A 27993-nucleotide genomic window follows, 5' to 3' on the forward strand; every position below is an offset into this window, starting at 1 on the left:
AAAATAAAAGGAATTATGGACAAATAAGCAACAATGAGTTTTCAACTTTTATTTGAAATGATGTAACGCAGGGGAAACCGAGCATCATGTTTGTGGAGATATAAAAGTCTTTACCAAAAAAAAAAAACATCCACAAAATGTTTGTGTCATGTATTCATGACCATACTAGGCTCAAGCATCCCACTAAGTCTATATCTCAGCACACGGAGGCATCTCACCTTTCAATAAATAAGCCTCTTATCAGCGCGCATAGTATTTCGTCATAAATATCAAGGGCTGTTTATAACATACCTTTGTTACAAAAAGCAAATATAAATGTTATCAAAGCAATTACAAAAATCAAACAAAACTTGAGCAAGAAATGCAAAGAACCCTGAAGTAAATTATATTGGCAAATAAAGCAATTGACACAAACCAAAAAAATAACATTTGTAGCTATCACAGAATTTCATAAATTATAGGCACTCATTTTAAACAAACTTGCGCAGTCTCAAACGTATGCTAGTGTGCAGCAAGATGTCATTTTCATATGTTCAGGTGGCACTGCCATTCGGTTATCAGTAAACACCTTTTTCATTCTTGGCCTTTAATCAGTTATTTCACTCTGAGAATGACAACAAATTACATGACCAGGAATTTTCCGAAATTAATAGTACAGAAGCACTACACTTTACCCACATATCCACATCTTTTTTTTTTTTTTTTGATCCTTGCCACCTAGACATTATCACCGGGACATCAACCAATGAACAAAGTTTGACAATACAACAGTTCACCTAATGAAATTTATCTCAGGCATTTATATTCTATGAATTCCCCAAATTCCATACAGGACATAAAAACTTAAGAAATTTCATGAAATTTGATTTCTCACTGATCCTTGACTTTTGTGACAGATTCCTTATGAATGAGCAAAAGCTAACTGCTGTCTATCTGAGGACTTAAACTAAAAACATCAGTTCAAAATCTCTGAAATGCATCCATTATTCAGACATTAAAAATGCTTTGGAAAGGTAGCTTTGCAGTTGAGGTTTAACAATGACATTCAAAAAAGAAAAAGCAGAAAAATAAAGATTAGTAAACATACATATTTATAAAGACCGAATACTGTGTGAATACTCTTTGAAAGAATATTTTAAATAATGATTTCAAATAAATAAGAGGTCACATAGATATGAAAGACATTCAGACAGAACGTAATTGCCATGTGGATTGTGTCAACATACTTTCTCGCTTGAGCCAAAAATTAAGGTCAATCTGCATGTGCTTACAAGGGATCACCACTAATTTTGTTACAAGAAAAAAAAATAGTTTCTCGATGTTCTTCTGTGGTGGGTTTTGGGGGATTTGCAAGCAGGATTGTGGATTTCGAGCCGTTTGCGATACAGGTGCGGTTTGGTAGGTGAGGGCAAATCCCATTCGGTTTCTTTGGCATTCGATGGCGTCCAGCCTGCCTTTCACATCTATCCTGTTGGGATGAGAGCTCTGCAATGCCAACTAAAAGAGGACAGAATTATTTGTTTGGAAGAATGAGTCTCCTTTTTGTGGGGGTTAAAGACGTATCTCTATAAAGTGCCATGTTGAACTGAAAGCCCGTTTGTGCTTCAGTAGCAGCCCTCTCTCCAGCTCTCATCTCTGATACCACTGTATGTCCTTGGAGCTGGCAGAGACCTGTGGAGAAAAACCACACACTAAGTATGTAGGGTCACTATTTGTTTGCATCGAGTTGTGAGAACCTGAGATTACCTGCGCACAGGCTGGACCAGTTTGCTGCGAGGCACTGGTAAACCTCCACTAGCATTGGTGGAGGGGCGGGGCAGACCACTGCGAGCCGGAGCCATTGAGCGGGTGGGTGTGGTTGCGCCTGAACCATGATTAGACATGACCTTCATGGGCTGACGAAGAGCCAAGGGTGACGGAGCAGCAGGAGTCCGCAACTTACTGGAAGAGGGCACTGGAAGAAGGAGGAGGGAAAATCAGTTGCAATGACAGACAGAAAAAAGGAGTTAAGCCTGGTGCACACTGTACGATTTTGTCCATGGCTTTGTTGTCTTGGATCAGTTGAGCATCTTAAAAGATTTCGTAATCCTAGGCCAAAATTTGTAGTCTTTGATGGATAGTTTGATATGCCAATTAATGACCACTTTAATCAAATTTTTTGCTTTGATTAAATTAAAGCATATAACATATGCAGTTATGCAGTTAGTGGAACAAACCACTACTTGAGCCAAGCACACAATTTTCATTTTATTCCAGGCAAGCCGTAATCAGTATTAAGAGACTGAACTTAACGATTGTTATTGATAGTCACCGTTTCAATTCTGTGTGAATATGGTTTACTTCTAGAGAACTTTTCATGGATTGATGATGTAAAACTTCAGATGACACGTATGTGTGTAGGGCTGTGCGACTTATCGAAATCGAATCGTAATTGCGTTTTGAAATGTGGAGATTAGCTTATTGAAAGAGGCTGTGATATGGGGTCAGTGTATCTTTTGGTAATTGGATTTTCATTTTAGAAGATCGAAAAAGCAAAATTAAATTATTTGATTTAAATTTTTTATTTCGAAAAACAAAAAATAAAATCACCAGAAAACAGACACGAATAAAGGCTTGTTTTTTTAATAGCTATTACGAAACCAGATAGGCGGACTCATTCACGGTGACGCAATGCTGCCACACACAGGTTAACCTACTATAGGCTATTATTTTTTCCACTTAATAATGTTATAAAAGGTTTTTTTCTGGTGATAACAGGATTTTGTTAAGATATATATTCTTCTTTAAAGCCAGTTATATATGAGCAATTCCATGCACATGTCAACCTTGCCATGAAAAAAAATGACGTTTTTCAGTTTTTTGTGTAGGCTTGTATTTTACAGTACTTTAGAAATACTCAAAAATGTCTCTGTCAGTGTTTTCAAACTATTATGTTTAATTTGCCAAAGTCACACAAGAGGCAATTTCACTTTTGTCACATCCATAATGGAGAGGTGTCATATTCATAGCAGTACTTTTTCTATTATATATATATATATATATATATATATATATATATATATATATATATATACACACACATACTATCGAAAAAAAATTAGCTTAAAGGGGCTAATAATTTTGACCTTAAAATGGTTCATAAAGAATTAAAAACTGCTTTTATTCTAGCCGAAATAAAACAAATAAGACTAATAATATGTAACAGACTAATAATATAATAATAAGACTAATAACTAGACTAATACTCTCTGTTATGGATGTGAAATTGCCACTTGTGTGACTTTGGTAAATCAAATATAATTGTTTAAAAACACTGGCAGAGACATTTTTGAGTATTTTTAAAGCTCTGTAAAACACAAGCCTACACAAAAAAACTTTTGTAACTGTATTAATGCCTCCCTCACTTGAAATGATTCGTGGTCAAACTTCGGGAAGTGAAAGTATTATGGTTTTAACAATATTAAAACTTTATTTTCAGAAAAGTGTTCAGGAAAGCAAAATGCTTGCATGTAATGTCAAAATAATATCGTTTCATTTAAAACATGCTTACAAAAAGGAATTATATAGCCTATAAATGGCCCTTATATGAAAAATATATCATCTTAATGAAAAAAAATATGTCTTAACAAAATCCTGTTATTACAAGAAAATACCTTTTATAACAATATTAAGTGGAACAAAATAATATCCTACAGTAGGTTAACCTGTGTGTGGCAGCAGTCGGCATATCTGGTTTCGTAATATAAAAAAAACAAGCCTTTATTCCTTTTTATTTTCTGGTGATTTTATTTTTGTTATTCGAAATAAAAAAATCAAATCATTTTTTAATTTTGCTTTTCCGTTTTTCACCATGAAAAAGAAAAATGCCTTGTATTTCAATATAAATTTTTTTAATTTTAAAATGAAAATCAAAAAACGGCTTGTTTTTAATATGTCAATATCTGCTTCTGAAATGAAAATCCAATGACCAAAAGATACACTAACCAGGTTGAAATATATATGTATTATTTAATTTCCCCCACCCAGACCAAATGCGTGACTGCTGCCTGTGTGTGACAGTCTTACTTTATAACTGAGTGAGCACACTTTAGTTCTGCCCAATCAGAATTGCTCAACCGAACTATAGAGAAAGCCCACATTAAAGGAAAACGCGAACAAGTGGGACGATGGCGTCTGCCGCTTCAGAAGCATTAACAGACGAATTCATATCAAAGAAAAACAGCAGGTCAGTAATATGGGAATATTTTGGTTTCAAAGTCACAGACACCGAACATAACAGGTCATTTGTTAGAGCTGTCGCAGAATTGTTTCCACAGCATGAGGAAATACAACAAGCAGCACCTAAAAAGCACCACAGGCGGCTAAATGAGGAGTGTCTTGCTAAAAAGTCAACTAAAAGTATTGCCGGTGACACTCAATCTAGTAGCTAGCAACAGCAAAGTACAATTTCAGAGTTGTTTGCAGCTGTTACATCATATGAAAAACATCACAAACAGGAGATAACTAACGCCACAACTCACTACTGCTTGCTCTAGAGAAAAATTTGTTTCATTTCTAAATATTTATAAACAAATTTGAATAAAAGTTGAAGTTAATATCTTTTCAATTTATTTTTTAACTAACACTCACTGCATTTTAGCAGTAAGAAGCTACGATACAGAATATTGAGCTGAAGCTTGACTACAATATTAAATCACAAATCAAATCGAAATATCTGTCAATAAAATCGAAATGAGATATTTTGGCCAAATCGCACAGTCCTATATGTGTGTGTCAGTTCATATTAATGAGTCTTGGTGGTTGTACAGTCTGATAGTGGAAATACGTTCATACAGTCTAGTCTGACAAGTAACAATCGTAAAGGACTATAAACTGCAGTGTGTTTCCAGCTTTAAGAAAAATAATAAATGCAGCAGCTGAAGTGTAAAGAAAATAATGCAAATATTGAAAATATTACAGATAAAACTTTATAAACTGAATAAAAGGGAGTATTTTTATTCAGGAGTTTATCTTCTATCTATCCATCTATATACTGCCTGAGACAAGCCATTCAAAGGACCGCAGTGTTAATGACAATTAATACATAAAAAAAAATGGATGCAACCCTAACAGAACAGAACGCAGTTAGTTAGAAATATTCAATTCATAAAGCTTAACAACAAACATCACCACAATTAAATAAATATGCTTCTTTGTAAAAGGCAGAGAACCATTTTCCACATTCACAGAGCATGTTCACTAGCACTGATGACGTTCAACAGAAAGCTAATGGAAAAAAAAAAATAAATAAAAAGAAACACTAAAAATGGATGGAATAAAAGAGCCTTGATCAACTAGTGTTCACAAACAATTTCCACAAAACTAGTAATACAGATGTCCCCTTTTTGTAAAACCGGGGTAAAAGCACAATCACAGTACAAACACAGTCTACCATTCACGCACACTTGCACGACATCAAATATTACAGCACTGAATAGCTGCATTACCATCAGTGCATATACTCACTGAAATCTGCTTCCTCTCCAAAGCAACACGAGAGAGGAACTGGATAAAAGATGAAAAAGAGAGGGTTGGGTTTGCATCCGCTTCGAAAGCTGTTGAATTGCTTAGGACTTCTTCTTAAAGTATAAGCAAGTCTGATAGACTTTAATGCAATAAACGTAAATATTTAGCACACCTAAAAACTGCAGCAGCATTTAACTTTGCAAACTACTTGTTTATTTGGTATTCAAGGTGTTTGAGATGATATCAAAAAGGTTTATATACACCAAAAGGGGGCAGACTTGCTCAAACCTACATCACACACCATGAAATACTGTAAAAAACAGCATTCACTAATCACAGGTAAATAAATTATTCTTATTAATCAGCCACTCCAAATCAATATACAAAGGAAAAATCCATCCTGCACAAAATCCAAAAAAACAAGCAAAAAAAAAACCCTACCTTTTTAAATGGACATGCATGACTGTAGATTGACAGATATGTTCATCGCCTTTTTTTGACCAATACATACTTTAAGTGGCCAAACAACATGCGGACTGTTTTTAATGCATGGATACTAAACTGAAAGACAATTAGACTACAAACACAGTATGTGTGTGTTTGTATTTTATTTTATTCTTTGTAAGCGCTTATAAAAAGAAACACCGTAATGCAACAGTATATTCTCCTGGAAAAAAAAAATGGGTAACCACTCATATGCTCAGTTCTGAACTAATCCAGACAGTTGTTTTCAAGCAGTCCTTGATGCGATTTCTCATTTGATGTCAGCAAACGGCTCCACACCAACCAAAGTGTTGGGTACATAAAGTGTCGAAACACCAAAGAAAACTTCCCGGGCTGTCTGGCATCACGGCTTCAGACAGCTTTGGTTTTCTAAGAAGTGACCTGCTCAGTGTATTACCTCGTAGAGAAGTAGGGCTCTGGAGTCTCTCTTTTGGTTTTGGAGAAGACCGAACGGGTGCAGAGAGCCTGTGGTCTGACTCTGAGATGAGGAAACAAGCAGACATTACGTTTTCAGCCGTCCACCTCCACCAATAGGTTCTTAACCTCCAACCAGAGGTGATTCAAAATCAGCTTCTTCAAACCACATAGGTATCAAGATGCCAGGAGAAAAAAAGACAGCCAGCCAGGGTTGGGTTTAATTCAAAGGCAGAGCCATTCCATGCATGGCTAAGAAAGAAGACCACCTCTTACCAGCCACCAGAGGGCACCACAGCCAAGAGAAAAGTGAAACCTTGTGCGAAGAACAGGCAGGAGGCAGCACTAATGCAAGAGTGAATCCAACTACAATCTAGACAACCAGCATTTCAGCCAAAACCAAAATGTGTGAGGAAGGAAGGCAGAGAGAGAAGGGAAGAGGCAGAACATGCTGGGCAGGAAGGACAGAAACAAAACAATACAGTCCATGTTAATTTGGGAGCGGAGAGAAACTTGTACCCTTTAACACTATAATGCTTCAAAGGCACAATGTGTGAAACCATTCATGATTCAGCTGTGCTATTTAAAAGATGGTCATTCACCCTGACGCAATGAAGAGGAATGACCCTGGTTTGAAAGATTTGATCACATTGATGGACCACCAAAGGAAAGAGCACTCATAATATGATATACTTCAATGAAATGTTCTTTTTCATGTCTTCTTTTAAAAAAAGTGGTGAGACCAGCAGGTAATTTTCACCACAGGGATTGAAATTGCAATCATTTTGGCTTCCTAGAAAACAGTCACACCGTTTTCTACAGTGGTTTCTCAAATAGTTTATCTTTTCTCTGCTCTTCTCGTCTGTCTTATGCATTTCCATCCTCTTACAATTGCCATTCAAATTACATATTGGAAAATGACTGCACTTTGCAAAGAATTGTCCATGCGCAGTTCACAATGCTTGAAAACGTTCTGAAGAAACTCTGCCAACAGTAAAGTTCCAGATGGTGTTTTATTTTGGTCTAGTTTAGACCTCAATTTTGAGGTAGCATAAAAGTAATCCAGGAATTGTAAACAACAATTAGCACAAAAAGTAACTACACTGATTGGTGTCAGACACCTTACATCATTAACGTATGGTCACATTTACAGTTCAGCCATTTCAACAGGCAAAATCAGAATATTAAAATTTGCAGGATCAGCATTTTCACTTCCTCAAACAGTTTGCATTAGGTTCAAGTAAGAGAAAGTTGCTACATGTTTAAACATTGGAGACAACAGGCATGTTGTCCATTGTATAGCAGCTTTGCCTAAAGTTCACTTACATAACACATTATCTTTGACTGAAAAGAACCAGTTGTAAAGATTTAGTTATTGTAGTTATCAAATTGGTTGAGCTATAGAATTTGAATGACCATACAACATTTTTGTGCCAGCATTATCAACCCAATGCAAGTGTGACAGCCTTTAATAACACCCAATTCTATTATCTTTTTTAATTTATTTTTGAGGGAATGTATCTAGTTCTAAATAAGGCTGTAACAGCTGTGTTGTAACACAATCACTGTCCATAATGACAACCAAAATGATCCCTCAATATTAACAAAGAATGAAAAACAATCATGCACCAGATCTTGTGTTGACAAAATGTAGTGTTGCAACAGCTGTCTCATTTTGCAGGCATATGCAATTAAGGGCTCAGTGATTAAACTAATGATTACATTCCAAAGTAAAAAAGAAATTAAAATGATGAACGAGTCATGAGGAGTTATGCTTCATTTCATAATGTCTAGCTTTGTGAAATGAGATGCACACTGATGATATCTGCAGCTGACAAATGCAGATTTTGTTTGGTACAGCCTTCAAAATCAGCTGCTGCTAAAGTCAGAACTCAATGCCAGGTCCCAAATTAGAGATTTTATATCCAATACCACATATGTCCCTACTAAAACAGTTCATTAAGTAATAGGAGAAAATATGGGTAAAAATGACATTACCTTTGAGGCTGTCAAATCTGCCTGATCACACTGGTGTGATGGCATATGATTACTAGAATTTGAAATGTCTTATCATGCAAATTAAATGCCAAACTACCATCATCTGAAGGCTTTCTTAAAACATTAAAAATGCTTTAGAGAGAAACCAGTTAAGCTTTTAAAGGGAATGGCAATAAAATGTGATCTAAGAGAGAATGTGAGAAGATCAAAGAGCCTCATCCAGCAAGCCAAGACGCTGGCAGTGCAGATCAGAGCACAGCGTGAATGTGTCAGAAGCACAGCAACCATAACCAAGAAGATCTCCTTCTCTGACAGCCACAAAGAGTCAAATGTTACCATACAGCAAGATTAATGGGCATTCATCACAAATATCACATCACAGAATGCAATGATGTTTACTTTTGTGGGCTTTGTTTTGAGATCTACTGTACCCTATGAGTGTTTGTGCCATTTACTGGCTGCTAAATTCTGTGTGTTCAGCATATGAGCTGACTGATGTTTAGTACACTCACTGGCAGACTGACTCTGGTGTCGGGGTGACCCTCCATTTGGCACTTGCAGATTTGACTCGCAGCTCCGGCTGTTTTTGACTTGCTCTGCAGTCGACCCAGAGCTGGATCGTGTGAGGTTAGGGAGACTCCGCCTCAGTTTTTCTGCACACACAAAGATAAGATGGAGTTGCTCAATTTTAACCAGACAGTACTAAACGTTTTTGATGTTCTGAAAACTAGTATCCCAATTAAAATGTGATTGGCAATTGATGTACCTTCATTCTTAATGGCGTTGGTTTGGGTATCGTGACCCTGTAGAGAGTGTCTGGGCTGTTGAAGGCGGCTGATTATATTTTGGGGAGACCCACGGCTGTACTCTAAAGAGCGAGCGGGTGAGCGTGATCGGGGCGAGTTCCTGGGGGAGACGCGGGGTGAGTGTCGGGGAGAGGGACTGAAGCGGTTGACAGGTGTGTGGAAGGAGTGGTGCACGGCCTCTTCATCATCATCTAGGCTCTGTGCGTCCAGCTCCTGGTCACTCAGAGTTCCTCGTCGCAAAGACTGACAAGATGAACCAGAGCTACGGCGTGATGCTGTTGCAGCATATTCTTGCCTTAAACCTAAAGAAAGGAAAACAACATGTGTTGATGTTTGAGGTCAAGTCTTGATCATTTTTAGTGTATTTTACACGAAAGAAACTCCAATGTATAACACTAACTTTTCTTGGTACAGAGTAAAATAAAATGAGACATTAATACAATGCCTGTTTGAGGAAAGACATCACTCACTCTCTTCCTGCATGCGGGCGAGTATCTGCACGTCTGTGACGTCATTGAGTTTATATGTGGTTGATGAACCGACAGAGTCTTCATCCATCTCTGATGTGCTTAACTCACTGTCCACTGAGGACTGTGGGCTCACTGCCTGTGCATTTCTGTCATTCGATCCACGCTGGTGACCTACACACGGCACGCATGCACACACAACAAATTAATCAAATTCATATTTAAAAAAATTACAATTTTTATGAAGTATTTTTTAGGATGATCAGCAAAATACTGGATAGCTATGGCGTGTTATCTTAAGTAATAATGGCTAACAGGAATTAAATAGAAGTCTGCTCTTAAAACATAGCTAGTGATGCATTATGGAGTAGGAGCTTTTAAAAGACAGTGAGAACACTTTTTACATAAAAATGAACAATTCTGCATGGTTTCTAATGCATGTTGTTACTTTTGTTCCAAATAGCAAATTGATTTGGTCTCACACTTGTCAGACATCCATGACTTTTTGAAGTGCAATTTATAAGATTAATAAACCATTTAATAAAACATTAATTAACAGGTTGCTAGCCTCTTTCTAGCATGATGGTTACATACTGTTAGCATGTTTAACACATTGCTAGCCAGATTCTAGCATGGTTGATCTTGTTTACATCAATGTGTCATACAATTTAACAGTTTCTAACATTTCAGATTTTGCTAGCACGAGTTGGCATGTTGCAACATGTTTCTTGTTTTACTACAAGTAGTGTTTTTTTTTACTAGCATGCTAGCATGAATTAGGTTATCAGACTGTTTTTACATTAGCATGCTGCTAACATATCCATGGTTGATTTCTAGGGTTTGCCAGTGAGGTAAATGCACAGCTAGTGTTTTTCATCCAATGATAAACCTCGGTTAAAGCTTTATGGTGACTATTTTCAATTTCATACGGTTCATTTTAAAACAGCGGTGATGTTGTAATGGAATTAAAACACATTCAGTTAAATAGACTTAAGCATTCATTTGGTTGTTAAGGTGTTAAAAGAGACAAAAAACGTTTTAAAGGCAGGCGCGGTCATTAGCAGACAGCTAGATAGATGGTCTGAATGTACTCTACTGGGTGGATGTAGCATTTAATGTTTGAAATATTTGATGCCTTCAATGAAAGTCAATAGATGTTTATCATAGATTTTGTGTTTTATGAAAATATTACATCTGATCAGTTTGAACAAATAGATCAGCCTGTAAGTGTGAGCCAAGTTAGTATTTATAGCTTGAAAACTGTAGAAGGATATACTATATTTAAATAGGATTTCCATGTGCTCTCTGTCAAGACAACATGAAAAATAAGTAAGTTTAAACCAGATTGATATAGTTTGTTCCTTCTAAAAGAGAAAGTTCACTAAAAATGTGGAACAGAATATATTTTTCTTTACTTCTGGAGTAAACAACTCTTTACCTGTACTGCCAGGCAGGACGAGCTGCTTGACGATAGGCACTCTAGATGGCGTGGAGGACGGGGAGTTGAAGCCACTGCTGTAGGGACTATTTGCTGTGTTTGTGCTGTACGGGCTTCCGTAGCCCACTTGAGGACTGTAGGAGCTGTTATATAGACTCCTCCGCTTGTTTCCTTCAAGAAAAACAAAGCATAGTAAGACCACTGAAGAACTTTGCAGTTTATGGGTTTTTATGACATCAAGAGAAACACATTTCAGAGAACACCAGCTGTGATCATTAGGAAAGATAAATAGGTCAATAATATGACATACTCCAAACCACAGTTACAGCAGGTTACCTCCCACCCCCCGCCAAGTACACTTACACACACAGATGCCCTTTTAATGCATGCATGTTTTCGCAGACATACACAATATGGATTACAGTGTATTATGCATCTAATAGAGTCAAACGAAGCATACGGCACAGCCAAGTCTAATACAGAGTCAGTTCATTTCATACAATGCAGCCTATTCAGTCTAAGAATACAAAGACGCATATACACACTCACAAGAGCCTTAGTCAGTCATTTAGAGGATGACAATGCCGTTAACATGCAGGCAATTCTTTCTCACACACATACACACACACACAGACTCAATGTAGGCATTGTAGAGCAATACAGCAGCATTAACATGTAGTGGCCTATGATTCAGTCAAAGTCAAACTGTAGTTGGTTCAGCTATTGAAGCCTTTGACAACACCAGCGGCTAGAGAATCTGAAGTCCATTAGCTGAATATCAGCCAAGAAAGAGACCATACTGCTTTTCTTAAGAGCAAAGCATGAAATAGAAATCACTTCAGCTGCTCTCCCTTTGGATATAATGTCACATGATCCTTCACTGAATCCTGTTTGTGTGTTCCGTTTGGACTGGTAAATTATATTAATAATACACCAGATAAAATATAATAAAAATAATTTAAAGTACATGTTATTATGACAAATTATAGCCTAGCAAAGTGATCCATAATGCAGAATTCAAAGTATTTTTTTCACAATCTTGAATTTATCTTATTGACATTTTAAAATATGAAGAAATAAAACACAAAGAGGGCTTTCAACAACATCAGAAACAAGAGCAAAAGATTTTTAGCTTTATTACTTTGAAAATCGGTTATATCTTTTAAAGTAATATATATCTAAATTCTACATATCTAAAAAAATCTAATTATATAATCAAGAAATGACACAGACAGAACTAGGGATGCTCTGATTGTTCGGCTGAAGATCATATCGGCCGATAATCGCATTTAATGGCTCGATCAGTACTCGCCAATCTGGCCAATCTCATGAACCAATCACTAGTGTTTATTTACGAGTTTAAAAGCAGAGTAAGACGCGCGTGTCTAATATTTTTTAGGTTAAATGAACAGAGCAGTAAAGATATCGCGAGTGCAAATCCTCCTCTCTGTCATAGAGCTATCTAGCTGCTGTGAGACTCTCCAGATCTGCTGTCAGTAGTTGGAGACGAGCAAAATATTTCAATAGTCCTGCGTGTATTTAAGCCTTTTTCTGTTTTTGACAATATTGCAAGTTCACTAAAAGCTGGCTGGAATTATTACATAAATAAAACTTTTTAAAAAATTTAACATACATATTTAATAATATAACTTCTTGTAATATACTTATTGCAATAAACAGTAGTTTTTAGGTCTATTGTCTTTTAGTAAAGAAGTATTAGATTTATAGGTGTTCATTTTAACTTCTAATGCATCAAATATGCGCTCCAAAATTGTTCTTGATTGAGACATGCTGAATTCATCTTTCATCCTTTAAAATGTGTCCAAATTGCATTGCTTGTAAGTTTTCTGTAAAGCAGCTTCTGGCCATGACATATGAATGTCAGATCATCAACTCACAAAACAAATTGGGCAAACTAACATCATTTAGCTGTTAAAATCAGAGATGCTAATAAATCATCTTTTAAGAAAAGTCTAAAAGAAAACATAATCGGAAATTAACACCAGTTAACAAATAGTTATATCCACCCTGTTGCTGTTTTGGCAGCATATTTTGATCAGAATGTAAATATCTTATTCCTTTAGTGTGTGTGTGTGTGTGTGTGTGTGTGTGTGTGTGTGTGTGTGTGTGTGTGTGTGCTGCTGGACACTCAAGAGGTCATTACCAGACATATCCCCAACCCTCCAACCATTTCCTTCCCTCTTTCCATGGATCCTCTCCATCTCTCACTCTCTAATGACTCTCTCCATCTCTATTTCTACATCACTCTGTGGATCTTTATTCAGAGACAACAACAACAAGCTCTTCCCACTCACTTCCTCAGAGATCAAGTACTGAACTGCATTAAGGCCACACTATCAGCCATTCTTACATGCATACATGCACACCACTTGAGTGCTGGGAGATAAAAACAGTCAGAGAAAGTTGAGGATGGCTGTTCTTGAATGGGGGCTGGTGTTTATAACATCTGACCACTGACAGTTATGCATTTGTTTGTGTACGTGTTAAAAAAAGAAGAAGCCAAAAGCGAGGTCTGCCCTCATTCAGCAGGGACTAGGAGGAATGAGAATAGACACAAATAGCCCGGATCAGTGATGCCGAGACTGCTGTAAGCCACTAACACCAGACCATAAGGGCATTAGAATCAAGGACATTTATCATCAAGTGTCAACAAAACACATCAGAACCACATGCAAACGAGACATACTAGACAAATATAGGCAAACTAGATATTGGGATACTATGAACTAGGATGTTACAACATATGCACACAAAAGGAGACTAAAATCCATTACCTTAACCGACGCAAAGTGTGTCAACATGTTTTTCAGTGTCAATAAACAGACAAAAATAGATGTCCTTAAATCCTAACCTCAAACAACCTGGTCTTGCTAATCAGACTTTTAACTGAAGTTTTTGTTTTTATGTGCACAAAAAAAAAAAACGTTTGTGCAGAATTCGGTCTTTTCATTCCTTTTTTCCGATGGAAACAGCATAGGAGCAGAGTGATTTTTTTTTTTTGTGAATTGTTTTCATGTGTGACCTGTTGTTTTTAATTCTTTGGGAATTTTGCAGCTTAACTGTAAGCAGCCACCAAACTGCAATATGGTAAAAATGCAATCTCGAGTATTATTTTCCATATTAAATGATAACGATATATATTTCGATACGAGTTGCTGATGCCTCCAGATTTAAAAGAGTACCCCAGCAATGACTGAAGCTACAAATATTAGAGGGTCTATTAAACGCTGTAACAATTTAGGCCGATAAACTTTCGATGGCTGAAAATTCGGTATATCTCTAATATTAACACACTTTTACATTCCTACTGTTGCACATTTCTGCTGTGTGATTGGCTCTTAGATCAAAAAGTAAAAAAGTCCAGAACTTATTTTTATTGACGTCAGTTTTATCGCGATTCGATATAATATTGTTTATCGGCCCAGCCCTACACCAAACCCAGATTTAATGCATACTTACCAATGTTAGGGCTGGACAATACAATGAACATTAGTTTACTAACATTAATATTAAAACAATATCATGGTAGACTATATTAAATATATGTAGACTATCATTATTTTATTGTAATTGTTTTTACAATTTCTTATAACTAGTTTTGACTTTGCAGTAAACAGTCTGCATGCACTTTGTAACAATAGAAGTACCATCCATATAACAGCAGATTGTGTTCACAGTTGTACTTTTCAGTTCACAGCACATCCATTTTTTAAATTAGCCTAAAGATACAAAAAAATGGCTTTAATGATGGAGATCTGAATGTACAAAACAACCCTGTGTGCTTAGCTAAACATGCTTATCTGTACGTTAATGTGATTTTTTTAAAAAAAAAGGAAAAACTCACAAAGAGCTCATGAAATGTATAAAGTCGTAAAAACAGTGCCAGATTTTCTTCCACCTGTATTACATCGTAATGAAATTGTGTGGACTATGATGACAAAAAAGTATGCTTGAGCATTGTGTACTTATGGTTATTTTTTGCAACATCCATGTCCTGATTTTGGTTTGTTTAGATGCCAGTGGTTCATGCAGTCTTCATCCACTTGTTTGCTGACATAGGTTTGGATGGTCGCATTAACACATATTCAAATGAACCACATCACATCAGACAAGAGTTTGGTGTCAACAGAACACACACTGAGTGGAAGTTAACAACTGCTTTATGAATCAAGGCCAGTATCAGTCTGATGATCACTAACAGACAAAAGAGACTGATACTGATAATTTGGAAGAAAAAATTATCAAAGAAACCTCCATGGAACAGTACTTGTCAGTTTTTTCCATCTTTTAAGATGTCATTTAGCCATATACATGGCTGAAGCAAATTACATTCCAGTCCATCAGATGGTTTGGATCATCCACACGCTTTCCAGCACCACTAAACCATTCTGAGTCAACTAATACTGGCTTTTTTGTGTCTCTCAGACAGAAAAGACCAAAAAAAAAAAAATAAGGAAAAGGGGAAATGAGGACAGCGAATCTATCATAACTCTGGTGACTACATCCATAAACTACAAAAACATAAGCTAAAACCCCACAGATAATTCTGCCTCTGAAAAGATGCTTCACTAACGGTGCTTTCCATCACAGCCTGGACTAAACAGGCTAATAAGACAGCATGACTCAGTATTACAGGATAAGAAACCTGGACTTAAATGTCTAATGACTGTCTGTCAAGCAAATCCTGTTCAGCTTAATGTACAGTCCATATGAAATGTCCATCAGTCTGCACGTATGTTTCTGGGGGAACAGGAGCAGAAAAGAGACAGACAATATGTGCAAGAGAGTCCCCTAGTAATGAAAGGTCAGAGTAATGCGGTCCGTTTAAGGACAAACAGATACTAAAAAGAAGAGCTTATGGCACTAACAGCAGTGATGAGCCATAGATGACACAGAAGAGACAAAAGAGGACAAATTATGAGAAAGATTAAATTATTTGAATGTTGTTAAAAGTGTTAAGAATCAGTAAAACTCGTCAGATCTGTAGACAAAAAAGGAGCGATGACATTATATTTAAAAAAAACACACAAAGGGAAAGATATCAACAGGGAAACAGAGTGTACTCCAAACAGGATTGCAATAGCGGATTGGATTGCAAGGGGTAAGTTGAGGTTGCAGCTAAAGAAAAGGCAGAGCGAGAGAGAGAAATGAATGTTCTTGGCTCAGGGGAAAGTGCATCTTGAGTCTACACAGTCATAAAGTGATTGTAAAGAATACTGAACTTGCTGAATCACTAAACAACAATTAGGCATGGGCCGGTGTAAGATTCTGACGGTATGATAACCGTGATATTTTTATCCAAGGTTGCACGATATGACGGTATCGTGATTACTGCTCTAAAAATGTTCTGTTTTTAAATGTCAGGGTAAAAACAACTCTTTTTCTCCATTGAATGCAATATATTTTTAAAGAACATTTAAAATATTCTGGAACAGTAAACATGTCAGGCTAAATAATTAAACTAAATTGGAGATCTTTTTTTCTTTGGATATAAAGTAAAGCCACTGCACTGGTCAGCTCTATAGCATGCTTGGATGTTGGTTTAGAAGCGATTTGTTTTTCAGATGTTTTCTGTATCTAATAGCGTTTGATGTGGAGATGCTGTTTCCCTAAAAAACTAAATAAAACAGTCGTAAAACCACACACATAAAGCTTAAAATATACCGTAGGTATGGTATAACAAAATTTTGGCAGTTTTGGACTTTTCCAAACCGCTGTAAACCTTGAAACCGGTTATCACGCCATGCCTAATAACAATATTCAAGGGGATAACAGAACTTTCTATTTACATGGTAGACTTGTTTATTGCACAAAAAGTCACAAATTGCCTTGAATACGTTATCAAAGCTTATTAAGCTTGTCTAATGTCAAACAATTAAATAACAATATAAATCACTTTTACTATTTGAGAAGACATTCTGTTCTTTACACAAATTATATAATAATTTATTTTAAAAGGTATGTTGACTGCTTTTGTTCAATCAGTATTAGACAAGCTCAACCTTCAAATGATGAATGAATGAATGAATAATATTATTTATTCATGGGCAAAAATAGATCATATAATATTTGTAATTTATAATATTTACCAGTTACTATGCTATGTCTTGTTGGTTATACGTTTTCAGGGCCACATCAAAATAGCATATATACTTAGGTTACATTCTCCAAGATATCACGTCACAGAAAGTGCACTATGGGGATTCTTCTTCTTCAAAAAAATCAAACACTGGCCTTTTTGGTCAGTGGAACATGTGATTAAATCTGAATGCTAAGAAAAACTCGCACAAATCTCAGCATCTCATTTCATCCTCTTGTCCGGCAAGTTTAGTAACCATGGTTATGACCACAACCTTATGGAAGTGTTTGCATTTCTGAGGGAAGTGTAAAGCCGTGGAATGAGTTACCATGGTTAGACAAACAGACTCCCCAAACAGCAGACATACCATAATAAAGCAGCCACTTGAAATTAAACAGCACAAAAAAAACAACAGATTTGTTATGACCAAACTGCTTATATACAACTTTTGAAGTTTACAGCAGGAGTGTCCAAGCTCTGTTTTAAAACATGATGATTTGTTTAGCGGTCTACTGCTTTTTAAGAGTGCAGAGTCAGACTGTTCAACCTTCGTTAATGTGCACAAACATGTCTGTCTCTGTTTTCCTTTCTCATATACACAGATGCACTTCACAGTGGTAATCGGTTCTGAAAAGGGCAGGATAGAGGCATAAAAGGGAAAAACAAGCAAGAAGAGGCTGAAAGGTGTGTCTAACAGGATAGAGATTTGACATGCATCCCACACATCTGCACTGGCGCACTTCACTGTCTTGGCAATGGCTCTAGGGAATTAGCAATGCCTCAGGTAACCTGGAAACCGCAATACACACCTTACACTCTCAGCATGGACTGTGTGCCTGCTTACACTGACTGACAGACTGAATGAGATTTCTTTTATTGAAAGGGTTTTGATAAATGTATAAAGCATTTCAATTCTATTATCATCTGTGCCTGCTGCTAGTTGATTATGGGCTAAATTAATAAGTGTGAATAATTCATTTTTATGCCATTTTAATAGAAATAATGGTGTGACATGCAGATTAATTCATTATATATGCTAATGTGAGCAAAAAATATTAATCATTTCTGAAAGATCAAACCTGTACACTACCTGACAAAAGTCTTGTCGCCTATCAAAGTTTTAGGAACAGCAAATAATAACTTGACTTGATCATTTGTTATCAGAAGTGGCAAAGTTCTCTAAATTACGCTTATTTTACCAAAATAAAATATGATCATGCCTTGATTTTTAATGATTTAATTAGGACAGTATGGTCTGACTTTGCTTAGACAAAAGTCTTGTCACTTAACAGAAATAATGTACAGTATAGAATATAACGTCATGGTGCAGTGGAAAAAGAATTAATATCGTGTATGACTTTTGTGAGCTTGGAGGACTGCAACCATACATCTTTTTACAATGACTCAAATAACTTCTTAATAAAGTCATCTGGAATGGCAAAGAAAGCATTCTTGCAGGACTCCCAGAGTTCATCAAGATTCTTTGGATTCATCTTCAATGCCTCCTCCAACTTTCCCCAGACATGCTCAATAATGTTCATATCTAGTGACTGGGCTGGCCAATCGTGGAGCACCTTGATCTTCTTTGCTTTCAGGAATTTTGATGTGAAGGTTGAAGTATGAGAAGGAGCGCTATCCTGCTGAAGAATTGGCCCCATCCTGTGGTTTGTAATGTAATGAACAGCACAAATGTCTTGATGCCGAGGCTGTTGATGTTGCCGTCCACTCTGCAGATCTCTTGCACGCCACCATACTGAATGTAACCCAAACCATGATTTGTCCTTTACCAAACTTGACTGATTTCTGTGAGAATCATGGGTCCATGCGGGTTCCAATAGGTCTTCTGCAGTATTTGTGAAGATTGGGATGCAGTTCAACAGCTGGATTATTAGAAAAATCTATCTTCTGCCACTTTTCCAAATGATCAACTAGAAGCCAAGTTATTATTTGTTGCTCTTCCAATTGGGATCGATGACAAGACGTTTGTCAGGTAGTGTAGTCTATGGAACTTTGAGGCACCTGTACCACTGCAATCCCATGTTATGGTTTCATCACTAGAAAGTTCAATAGGACACTATTTATTTTGATACTCATTTAATTGATTATTTAACAATGAAAATCTCACTTCTATCACTTTTAATCATTTTAATAGGTCTTTATTTAGTAAAAATATCTTTGAAATACCTTACTCATCCTCTTACCCTAAATAGTAGCATGTTATAATTAATAATTAAATGAGAAAAACATGATCTGGAAAATGTGAGATGAAGCATTCAAAGGGTGACACCCTACTGTCTTCTCTATGATGACATTATGATGAGTGCACTTAAAACAATGACATCATACTGACTTGCACAATGGTAAGTGATTCACACCTGGCCTGCATCCTAATGTAATCAAATGCAGCCACTGCAGATTGAATCTTTTAATGGAAAACTCTGATCTATGAACTGGGATCTCTCTGGAACGATTCCCATGTCAGTCAAGGTGATGGCAGAAGACGAGCCAGGAATGATATATGAGAGAATCACTCAAGATCTTTCGCTCTTTGTCTCTGCACTTCTTTATGAAAGTAATACAATAAAAGGGAAGTATAAGAGTCTATAAAAGAGTGATGTAACTGTGTGTAGTGGGTGCTTTAAAAGTCACATGTCAGTATGAGCATGATCAGTGCCCTTCCACAAGCTGCTTAATTTAAGACATGTCACATGGGCATACCTGACTAAAAACAGCAGTGGCCTTCATGACGACAAATAAGACTGAAGTGAAACCTGTCATAACCCTTCGCTACCTATAATTAGAGGAAAGATGGACGGATAGCACAGAGAAACTGCCAAACATACAGATACTCTCCAGAAAAGTGATTTATCCAGTGAACTGCCAGGCCACATGTTGAAAACACATACACACATGGTGACAGACTGATCACAGCGAGGAAGTTAGGATGGGAAAGAAACAGAGCTAGAAATGGAGCTCAGTAAATGGATAGAGGGCAAGACAGAGAGAGAGAGCGAGAGAGAGAGAACTGAGATTGAAAGAGGAAGAAATAGGTTTGAATAAACTCAACACAATAGTACAACAAACTAGCCATTAGGGAAATTTGATTTACAACCAGTGCTGATTGCTGCAAAATTTAATGAACATACATTAGTTGAAAAAATGATACCTGCAGACAACAGCTGAATTACCTCCCAATGACAACCACATTTACATAAAATCAATGCAGTCTGAGTATGGAACTAAACAACTTCATGTTAATGCCATGTTTTTATATCCATGCTATAATGTGCAGCACACTGTAAATGTTCATCTATTCTGTACACTGCAAAAAGTAAAATAAATCCATCCAGAATTTATATTGCCAGAGATTTTGCATAAAAAAAAAAAAGTAAGAAAAAGTCCATAAAAATTTTACATAAAAGTTTTATCTTCTAATTGTATAAGCCACTGTATAGACAAATAGCATGTTAAAGCGTTTGATGATGTTTATTGCAGCATAGCAGTCACAAGGGACATGGAAGTACCTTGGGTTCAGGAAAATTGTAAGAAACCCCAAGCGTCTTAGGGCGCACTTACACTAGGTACAGTTGCCTTAGGCCCCGATTACACTAATACGTTTTAGTTTTAAAACGCATATGTTTTGCTACAATTACGCCATCCGTCCACACTACACCGGAGTTTTCGAGCACCAAAAACAGAGTATTTCGGGAACGCTGAAGAGGCCATTTCCATTCTGAATCGCTGCTGCTCTGTCTCAGTGTGGATGGGGGAAAACGGAGACATCTGAAAACGGAGGCGTGGCTGCAGACATTCGCCTATCTGATTGGGGCTTTTTTCACAATATTAAGTAGCGTCCACACAGTTCAGTCTTGCATCCTTTCCTTGTAAAGTTCAGACTTCGCAAGTTTGATATGAAAAACAAACTCCAGAGGACAAGTCGGGTAAATCTTCAAAGGGAAACGTGTACTTCATGTAACCTCATTCACATCACCCTGGCTATGTTGTTTCACTTTAACAATAAAATGAAAAAATTATATAAGGAACTGCCTATTTCATTTTGATATTACCTTAAGAGACACCAAAAATGTTGAGGCGTCGTGTAGCTAATTATTTATATGACTGTCATCTTCACTGTATGCGTATTTATAACAAAACTGAGCCTATAACATTAATGCCTCCTTTCATTTTCATTGAAAATACGAAACATACCCTGTCTCTTTCACTAAATATCAGTTTTAATAATCAATAACGGCCATTATAAAAGTATAATGGACAATAAAGTTATTCATTAAAGGAAATAAAAGCAAGCAATCAGTTAATATACAGAATGTACGCGGTTACAATAATTATTAATTTCTTTGCGGTCAGCCAAAACAGGCTACCTGAGAACAAGTAATAGATTCAAAAGACCAAAGTCGGGGAATATGTTTTGGATATAGACAACAAGATGAATTAAATATCACGTTTAACACATATAGTGAGATGAGATCCAGCGGTAGATCATTGATGAACAGTCCGACGAGCACACCTCTCATCTGGGTAGATATGCTGCAGAGTGTGTTGTCACATGATGTGCGTTTTCAGTGGTGTGGTGTAGACGGAGAGTTGTTCAGAAACGCTGGGTGAAACACTAGTGTGGACGCGGATCTTTTTCATTCTAAAACGCCGTTTTAAAACTAAAACGTACTAGCGTAAACGGGGCCTTAAACTGTGCCAAAGCGTGATTGTCCCCCTCCCCCGACACCCTGCACTCACATTGCATTTTTACCCTCTGAGCCAGAGCACACTTACATCATCGATGATGCTTATGTAATCGATGATGCGACTGCTCATTTTGCCGAGCAGATCCACAACTTTTGACGCTCATAAATGTTCATAAAGTCATCATGCTGCAGGTATTAGGAGGTATGCTGAAGGTGCAGCTGACATGCAGCAAGGGGTTAGTGTCTTTAATAAACTATGACAGTTTGCGTTAAGAATGATTAATAAATCCATATGAAACAGTCCCTTAATACTGACGTCGCGTCGTCAGTTTCAACAGAACTGCGCTCTGGCACACCTCTTCCAACCGAGCCAGGGCCAGCCAAGTGAACCGCACCTGGGCCTAATTTGGAGCGCTCACACTTGTTAAACGAACTGGGGAACTCAAACAGTTTAAATCATTCCAGTTTACTACTCTTAATACAAGTTGCCCCTGCTAACACACAGCTGTGTTCTCTATGTTAATACATTTCAGATAGCCCAGTGTCCTTCACCCATTCCCATTCTACAGTTAAACTGAACACAGGATAATTCTTGATGGCCCATCGACAAGATGTTCCCACACTATGAATAAAATAACATCACCCTGGTGAAACCGTTTACAGATTACTGAGATCAGGGTGAATCGTCTCTGTTATTATTAAATGCTTTAGTGGGTAAGCAAGTCTGAACACATGTTTAGGAGTAGAGTCTGGGTCAGGGCAGTCTGTACACCATATATCATACTGTAATATACTACATAAACTGGATTAATTTAGTCCAAAGATGCTTACAATGAATGGACATGACAATACTTTAAAAAGCAAGCTCTGCAAAGCAGTCTTCAAAACAAAAACAAAACATGGTGTCTGTTGACTGAGGGTTGCTCAAAATCAAAGACCATAACAAATCTTTGTTTGCTGTAAATATAGTTTCTTACATGCACAAGATTACAAAACACTGCTATGCTTGCACAGGTTATGTCCTGTTCCATACCTACACTAAACACAATTTAGAGGATACAGTCCCATATTTAAATGTTAAGCTGTAAATGATGTGCATGTATGTGGCCTAAAATATGCATCAGAAATGACTTAAACTCATCTTCTATCTCTGATGATCAAGCTGGTGAATATATTAAGGTTAGTATAAATCAGGATTTCTGAGCCAAAATAACTCTTAGGTATAGTGTGAGAAGATAACCCATTGACATGATACAACATCAGAAGATAATACATGAAATGAATAACAGATGTGTAGTACCTGACATGGTGAGGTCGAGTCTGTGCAAGAGAGAGCGTTTGGCAGACTCCATATCAGGACTGGGGTTATCCAGAGCCTGCCTGCACCACACGATAGGACTCAAGGTTTTCTGTAGAGGACTGTTCAATTTCGCCTCATACAACCTGCAGAAACACAAGCCAGAGGTCAGTCACATGGAATAACTCTCATCACATTTAATCAGAAAACATGCTGAACGGTCAAGTTTTGAGATGCCTCAGTTAAAAGTGGCCTATTCAGCAAACATATGCTTTCCCTTTAAATTAAAACAGGCCTTCGCGCAAATAACCCATTAAAGGTTTGTGTAATCCTCAAGGTAAGGTGTAAACTGCACTCTAGGATTGCATGCAGCTCTGCTTAGTCACGGAGACCTGAATTATTTGGGCCACATGAAAAGCCTTGAGCAGAGCTTTCAGATCAGCTGATTAGAAGCTTGTTTACTATCTGCTGAACACAGGGCAGTATCATCAGGACAGATCATCTCATAATATGACAGCTGTAGTGAAGAAAACATTTATTGCTGATTTGTATAAATGAACTTTACATTTAGATGTGGGTTTTGTATCTTCTTATACAAAGTTCTCACTAAACAAGTGAATGTTATCATTTAAAAAAGTTAGATTTGGTCAAGCCGAGGGGGTTCTGAATTAGCCATGTTTAGAAGAGAATCTGAAATGGGAAAGACAGGAAAAGAAAACAACAGCACTGCAGGAGTCTGGTCTCAGATTAAGGCAGCTGTTGCTCACTATCACCTGTTTTTGTTACATACACAAAAACTGTATCATAATGTCCTTGAAGTCTTAAGCCCTAATTAAATGGCTGGAGGATGACATGTTGTATCACTGGTTACTTGCTTGTAGTAGCTGCTTGATAACTAAATGAATTGAGCAGAACATGTCAAAGAGATATATTAAATGTTACAGACATTGTTACAGACTATAAATGTAACAATGTGCAGCAAATGTGAAATTAAAAGAGTCTCCGTTTTGAATGCACTTCACATTAAAACAATTCAACTGGCATGTGGCTGCTACTTTATAATTTGATGATAAAGTAATATAATCAAAATATAGTGGTAATGAATTTGTTGTAGCTATACTTTGATTTTATTTCTAAAAAAATATAAGATAATCTTAAGTACTTTTTTTAAGAATTGGATTTAAAGAATTGCAGTTAGCTGCACTGTTTTCCATTCTTCCTTTTCTATGTTCATGTCAATTCTGCAAATGTATTTAATTCTTTTGCAATATTAAGTGGACAGATCAGAAAAAGCTTTAAGAATCCCTCATAATCTCTTTTTAACATTTTTGTAGAAACTACATTTTGATAAAGTTGAAAACAAATACAGTTAATGCCAATTAATACTTAGTGCTGTTACTTTTTCAATATAGATAACAATTTGATTAATCCTTGGTGAAAACAAACAGATAGAGACTTTTGAATGGCAGTGTAAGAATATTACGTAGGTATCTTGCAGCACATCCTCTAATCAATGACTGTGATTTAATTCTGTTTGTCAAATAAACTGACAAACCATTTTGATCAGTCAGAACGGAGTTAAGAGGAATGGCACACAACCAAGTGGAGTATTTATCAGGATTGATGCTGGTGAAAGAATCTGGCACTCAGAATTGAGTGCATTTCTGCTGAGATGAACTTTTTGTGATCAACTAGTACATGTGCAACGCAATGCTCACATCGTAATAACAGAACAGATCTGACTTCGAAAACTGTGCACATACTCCTGCTCTTTCATTGATTCAACAATTACAAATTCATTATCTTCTTATCTGGTCAAGAGATTTGCTAACAGCATGACTTGAAATCATTAGTGACCCTAAACACCTTTAAATCTACAATAAACAAGCAAAAATTATTTGCCATGACTAGGAAGATTAAATCAATGCTGTATCCTCTTTGCTGCAATCAAGCTGTTTGACAAGTACATTTCTGTTCTACCAACTCTTCGTAGTGATCAGGTGTTAGCCCTGTTAGATCGCTGATCTGTTGGACTCCAGCTGTTGCAGGGATTTCCCAGCATTTTGCTGCCACTGCAAGATATACAACTTAACCGGATCAAATGTCCGGATTACAGCATTCTGAGTCTGTGAAAACTGACCTAAACCACAGAAACTCTCAGACACAGATTATATCCAACACAAACAATGGATTACTCTGATATCTATCCACAAAAGATCAAAAAATGATAAAAGGCGGCTGTCTAGGACTGCAGCAGCTAAAGAGGATATATATATATATATATATATATACATAAAATAAAGAGATTATTTTCGAAAGTTAGGAGTCAGCATTGATTGAAAAGTAATAATTGATTGACTGCCAAGTAATTTTCCATATCAGCACATTATGTTTTTTTTTTTTTTGACAGATAAAGAGACACTTAAGCCCAGAGTCAAGCCTGCTGAAAAAGCTGTCATTACAAAATGAAATATAAGTGAATAAAAACTCACAACAGTCTGCATTTATTTCATAAAGTCGTTATTTTTAAATGGGATAAACAACACTTTGGCTGAGTCAAATCGCAAGTTATTTCATTTAATATTATATTTTAAATAATTAAAAGCTTATGCTGACAAATGAGTAAAAGCTGGTTTAAAAAGGGACTGCATGTTTGAACATTTTATTCTTCTACTTTTGCTGATTTTGTTTGAACCAGTAGACATACCTGTGGACATTTTTCACACTGTTTGCTCTGCTTGTGTTTGCTAGAGCACTGTATGCAAATCCAACATAAATACGTACATTTATATTAGTAGCACTAATTATCAATTGCATGACATGCATGTAGATTGAGGAAAAACGTTTTTCCGATTTGTTTTTTTTCCATGTAAATCTTCGTAATTATTTCTCAAAAACATTGAGTTGTTTACATATTTTCCTTCAGTAGAATATTATTTTTTGTTGGTCGTTGGGGATTCATATTATGCAAGAAAAAGTCTAAGAGTACTTTAAGAGTTAATAAAAAACATAAACAGACAAAAAAAAATAAAAATAAACCAATTATAATTACACCCGTTGTTTCTGATGGTACACTGAGGTCTGTTTGCATGAAATGGTCAGTCTCTGCAAAAAGCACATCATTGACAATATTATTGTTTAATCCACAGCCTCACAGTTCACCAAGTGAGCTTCTTGTGAAATACAATGAATCTTCCCAACTGAGACTGCACATGTAATCTTACATGGGACCATTTGAGGCTAATAATATTGTAAATAACCTTCAGTTTCTTTCACAGACTGATCATTTCGCTTCAGGAGACAAGAGTATTAATTTCATCTTGTCTTTATAGGTTTTTTGTACTCTCAAAGTGTCAAGAGGATTTAATAATTTAATGATTAAATGTCTTCTTTAATGTCCTACTGAAGAAAAACAAGGCATCTACATTTTGTTTTGTTTTGTGTTTTTTGGGGTGAATTATCCCATTAATGTGCCATAAACAGTGTAGATCATGCGGAATCTATGTACATCTTTTATGTCCAATCATAATCTGCTCCAGCATATCTGAGGCCTCATCAGAAAGTAAATCTAGATGCAAATGCTTCATTTGTGTGCGATTGTAATGACATCACTGAAGTATGACACCGTGGCTGTCATTAGGCAGATGTATGAAGCACATCTTGCTTCTAAAATAACCTGAAGGGCATATAAAAAAACAACACGTCAGAAGCAACTGCAAGACAGGCCGTGGTACGAGCTGAATACATGCAGTCAGCAAACTGTTGCTCCCAAATGCTCAGACACAAGGCACTAATCATCAGATGACAGTCGTACTGCAGTGAATGCACTGAATAAAGCAACCCCAGCCCTTAGTCAGAGACAGGAGAGCAACAATGTATCAAGCGCATTCCTCCAAACACGCGTCATTCTCTGTGGCGTCTGCACGCACACAACACACACGCACACACACACGCAGCTGCGCGCACCTGTCAAACACATGAACAGTGTGTGTGCGTGTCTGGGAGAGGTGATTTTCCTGTGATCGGGGTTAACACCTCGCACTGACAGTTTACTCACCAGCTGTCCTCCTCTTCGTTCAGGCAATCCATGTCCTCCAAATCGAGGACCTCCACCTCGTCCAGCACTGAAGTTTCTCCGTCCTCGATATAATCCAAAGAATCGTTGTAATAAGACGTGAAACTCGCGTTCGAGGTGGTAAATGAACCGCTGTCACTATCATAATCTCCGTAATTGCTGCCGTGATATGATCGTCTTGGGCTCAGCCTGGAGTTCTTCAAAGCCCCATCGAAACCCCTCGATCCGCCGAACCCCACCCCTGTAAACCCGGCGAGTGCCGCTGCCGCTCCCGGGGAGTCAAACCCAGCGCTCACCGGTCTGGTGTTTCCGCCAGGGGAGGAAGAGGACAGTAAACTGGATCTGCTCCGGAGCTGTTCGTTCTGCTGCTCGAGTTTCTTCACTAAGTCTTGGAGTTTCCGCACCTCCAAGTCCGCGTTTATGTTTGAGTTGATATCCTCCATGGCAGAAGCAAAGGTCTGTCCGCGCGCCGGTTGTGTCCGTTAGGCTTGTTCAACTACCGCCAAAGTCAGCAAGTTCGCGAGCCTCTGTCGCAGGGTCGTTAAGTGGAGCACTGTCAACGACGCGGCTCGAAAGTTACTAATCTTATCGTCGTCATCTTCTCGTCGCACTCGAACACACCGTAAGCTCCGGCGCCATCTTTACTGTCCGCCAGTCGCTAACTGGGAAATCTTTGAGAAGCTAGA

General features: G+C 37.2%; 1 protein-coding gene across 3 annotated transcripts; it reads right to left on the reverse strand.

The window, feature by feature from the left end:
- Nucleotides 1-34: 34 nt before the first annotated feature.
- Nucleotides 35-27986, reverse strand: slain2 (SLAIN motif family, member 2). Of its 3 annotated transcripts, XM_056481707.1 has the most exons (10): nt 27290-27986; nt 23236-23378; nt 11133-11303; nt 9698-9868; nt 9188-9529; nt 8934-9074; nt 6407-6487; nt 5506-5544; nt 1747-1954; nt 35-1671 (listed from the first exon to the last, which is right to left on the reverse strand). In XM_056481707.1, the coding sequence occupies exons 1-10, from the start codon at nt 27748-27750 to the stop codon at nt 1605-1607; spliced, it is 1824 nt and encodes a 607-aa protein (XP_056337682.1). In that variant the 5' UTR covers nt 27751-27986; the 3' UTR covers nt 35-1604. The 3 variants fall into 3 exon arrangements, with proteins under 3 accessions (XP_056337682.1, XP_056337683.1, XP_056337684.1); XM_056481708.1 differs by lacking the exon at nt 5506-5544; XM_056481709.1 differs by lacking the exons at nt 5506-5544; nt 6407-6487.
- Nucleotides 27987-27993: the final 7 nt, after the last annotated feature.

Source organism: Danio aesculapii, chromosome 20 (assembly GCF_903798145.1).
Source record: "Danio aesculapii chromosome 20, fDanAes4.1, whole genome shotgun sequence".
NCBI lineage: Eukaryota > Metazoa > Chordata > Actinopteri > Cypriniformes > Danionidae > Danio > Danio aesculapii.